The 2,429-nt window shown below is 39.4% G+C and overlaps 1 protein-coding gene across 1 annotated transcript; it reads left to right on the top strand.

The window, feature by feature from the left end:
* Positions 1-309: 309 nt before the first annotated feature.
* Positions 310-2,355, top strand: LOC118732459 (piggyBac transposable element-derived protein 3-like; the record flags this gene model as incomplete). The annotated part of the gene is made up of 2 exons (XM_036461592.1): positions 310-1,678; positions 1,780-2,355. Coding segments are annotated over 2 exons (1,945 nt in total), but the record flags the coding sequence as incomplete, so codon positions are not given.
* Positions 2,356-2,429: the final 74 nt, after the last annotated feature.

Genomic DNA, 2,429 nt, shown 5'->3' with positions numbered 1-2,429 from the left:
ACACCTTAGATATGACATGGGTATTTAAATACCCGACAGGCATTAACATTAACTTTGAAATAACTCCAAAAAAAACACCATTGGCTATTGTTTTGACGTTTTGTGCATTATTGACATTTGCCAAATGTTTTTTTATGCACCATCATCCCACATGTAAAAAAAATACTTATAGTGATATAAAAAGGTAAAATAAACAAGAAAAAAGTGATAAGAAATAAATTGGCTGATTATAAACAATTGTAAGTACACATGATCTTTTTTCGTTATATTTTATGTAAAATTATAAATATATGTCTCAATATATTATAGAATATTCAGAATGATTCGTCGGCAGAAAGTTCTCACTGCTATCGAGCTGCAAGCTATTTTAGATAGTTGGTCTGATGGAGATAGTGATGGAGAGGATAACTTTGTCCAACACGCAGACGCCGTTGATATTATCATAACGCCACCCGATGTCGTCGATATTCTGAGTGACAATGAGGAATTGGACGACAATATTCAATTGTTGCGCGATGACCCGGAGCTGCCTCATGAGATTGCAGGGCAATTTGAAATTCAATGCGTTTACGATGACAGCAACGAGCACTTGCCATCGGGTTGTGATGGTGATACCGTAAATGAACCCGATTTTGAACAAGAAGAAGAAGATGATACACCGGTGGCCTCGACATCTAGTGGTCGTGGTCGCAAATCAACGCTTAAATCAAGTAAGCCACCTAAGCGACCCAGAATCGAAGAGGGCATGAAACCAAAATGGTCTCGGTCGCAAAATTATCAATTCACTAAGATTCCATTCGATGATTCGGCCACTTCACACAAAGCGTTGTATGAGAAAATTGGTGACATGAATCCAGTGCAGCTTTGGGAAATGTTCATCGATGAGGAGGTGTTAAACCTGTTGGTTACTTCAACCAACCAATATGCTGCGACCAAAAATTGTCCTTCGTTCATAACATCAATTAGCGAAATGAAAACGTTTTTGGGCGTGTTGTATATAACCGGTTACCATACATTGCCGCAAATACATAGTTATTGGTCAAATCGGGAATCATTAGGATGCGCGCTAATAAAAGAATGTATTTCAAGAGACAGATTCAAACGAATCAAACAATTCTTTCACGTGTGTGACAACTCAGCATTGGATATGAAAAACAAATTTGCAAAAGTCGCACCATTGAATGACTTATTGAACAAAAAATTTCTTCAATTTGGTGTTTTCTCTCACAACCTTTCCATTGATGAACAAATGATTGATTACTACGGCCGACATTCGTGCAAAATGTTAATCAAGGGAAAACCAATTCGTTTCGGGTACAAGTATTGGTGTTTGGCTTCGTCAGAAGGCTACTTGTATCAACTACTTCCATACGCTGGTGCATCAGAACAGGAGGACCCTGGTTTCGGACTGGGAGAACGTGTTGTGCTATCACTTCTTTCACATCTGGAGGCCCGCGCCAAGCACACGGTTACCTTTGACAACTTCTTTACAAGTCACAAACGTATGACTCGTTTGTCGAACGATGGATTCTTCGCTTTGGGAACTGTTCGTGATAATCGGACCAATCATGCCCCATTAATGAACATCAAGGAAATGAAAAAGAAGCCTCGCGGGACGTCTGACTTTCGTTTCGACACGAACAATTCTATTTTGGCGGTGCGTTGGAATGATAATGCGGTAAGTTATATGTGCAAAGAAACGTTTCAATTTGACTATCGGTTCATTTTGATCTTTACGTCCATCGTTGATGTGTTCTTCATTCATTCTTATCTTTTCAGGTCGTGACCTTATTATCGAATTTTCTAAGCCATACACCAATGGTCCGCGCGAAACGGTATGATCGAAAGCAACGGAAAATGGTTACTATTGAGCAGCCGTATTTGGTCAACGAATACAATCATCTTATGGGAGGTGTGGACCTTTTTGACAATGCAATGAATAATTATCGAATTCGGATTCGGGGAAAAAAGTGGTATTGGCCATTAATAACAAATGCGTTTGACGCGGCTATGGTAAATGCATGGAAGTTACATTGCTTCTGTCGCAAGTATGACAAGAAGCCACCGATGTCTCAATATGAATTTCGAGTGGAGGTGTGTGAATCGATTATGATCAAGTCCAGTTATCATCATCCGGGTAGAACGTCGGCTTCCGGGGCACAACTGGCAATGCGTTACGACCGTATGGATCATTTCATCGGAAAACTTAATACTCTTCATCGTTGTCCGCAATGCGGTGGCAAAACTGAATATGGTTGCTTGAAGTGCCAAGTGAACTTGCATCCCGCTCCTTGCTTTCTGGATTACCACAACGGCGTTGAACCAGATAAGAAAAAGATTGCCAAGGCTAAGTAATCTATTTCTTATAAATATAATAATTTCTCAGTAAAATAAAAAAAAATTCTATTTAATTATGCGTTTTATTCACT

The sequence above is a fragment of the Rhagoletis pomonella genome, unplaced genomic scaffold (assembly GCF_013731165.1).
Source record: "Rhagoletis pomonella isolate Grant_MI unplaced genomic scaffold, Rhpom_1.0 Rhpom_scaffold_20567, whole genome shotgun sequence".
NCBI lineage: Eukaryota > Metazoa > Arthropoda > Insecta > Diptera > Tephritidae > Rhagoletis > Rhagoletis pomonella.
The sequence above is the reverse complement of the archived record's forward strand: the minus strand, read 5'-3'. Positions and strand labels throughout refer to the sequence as shown.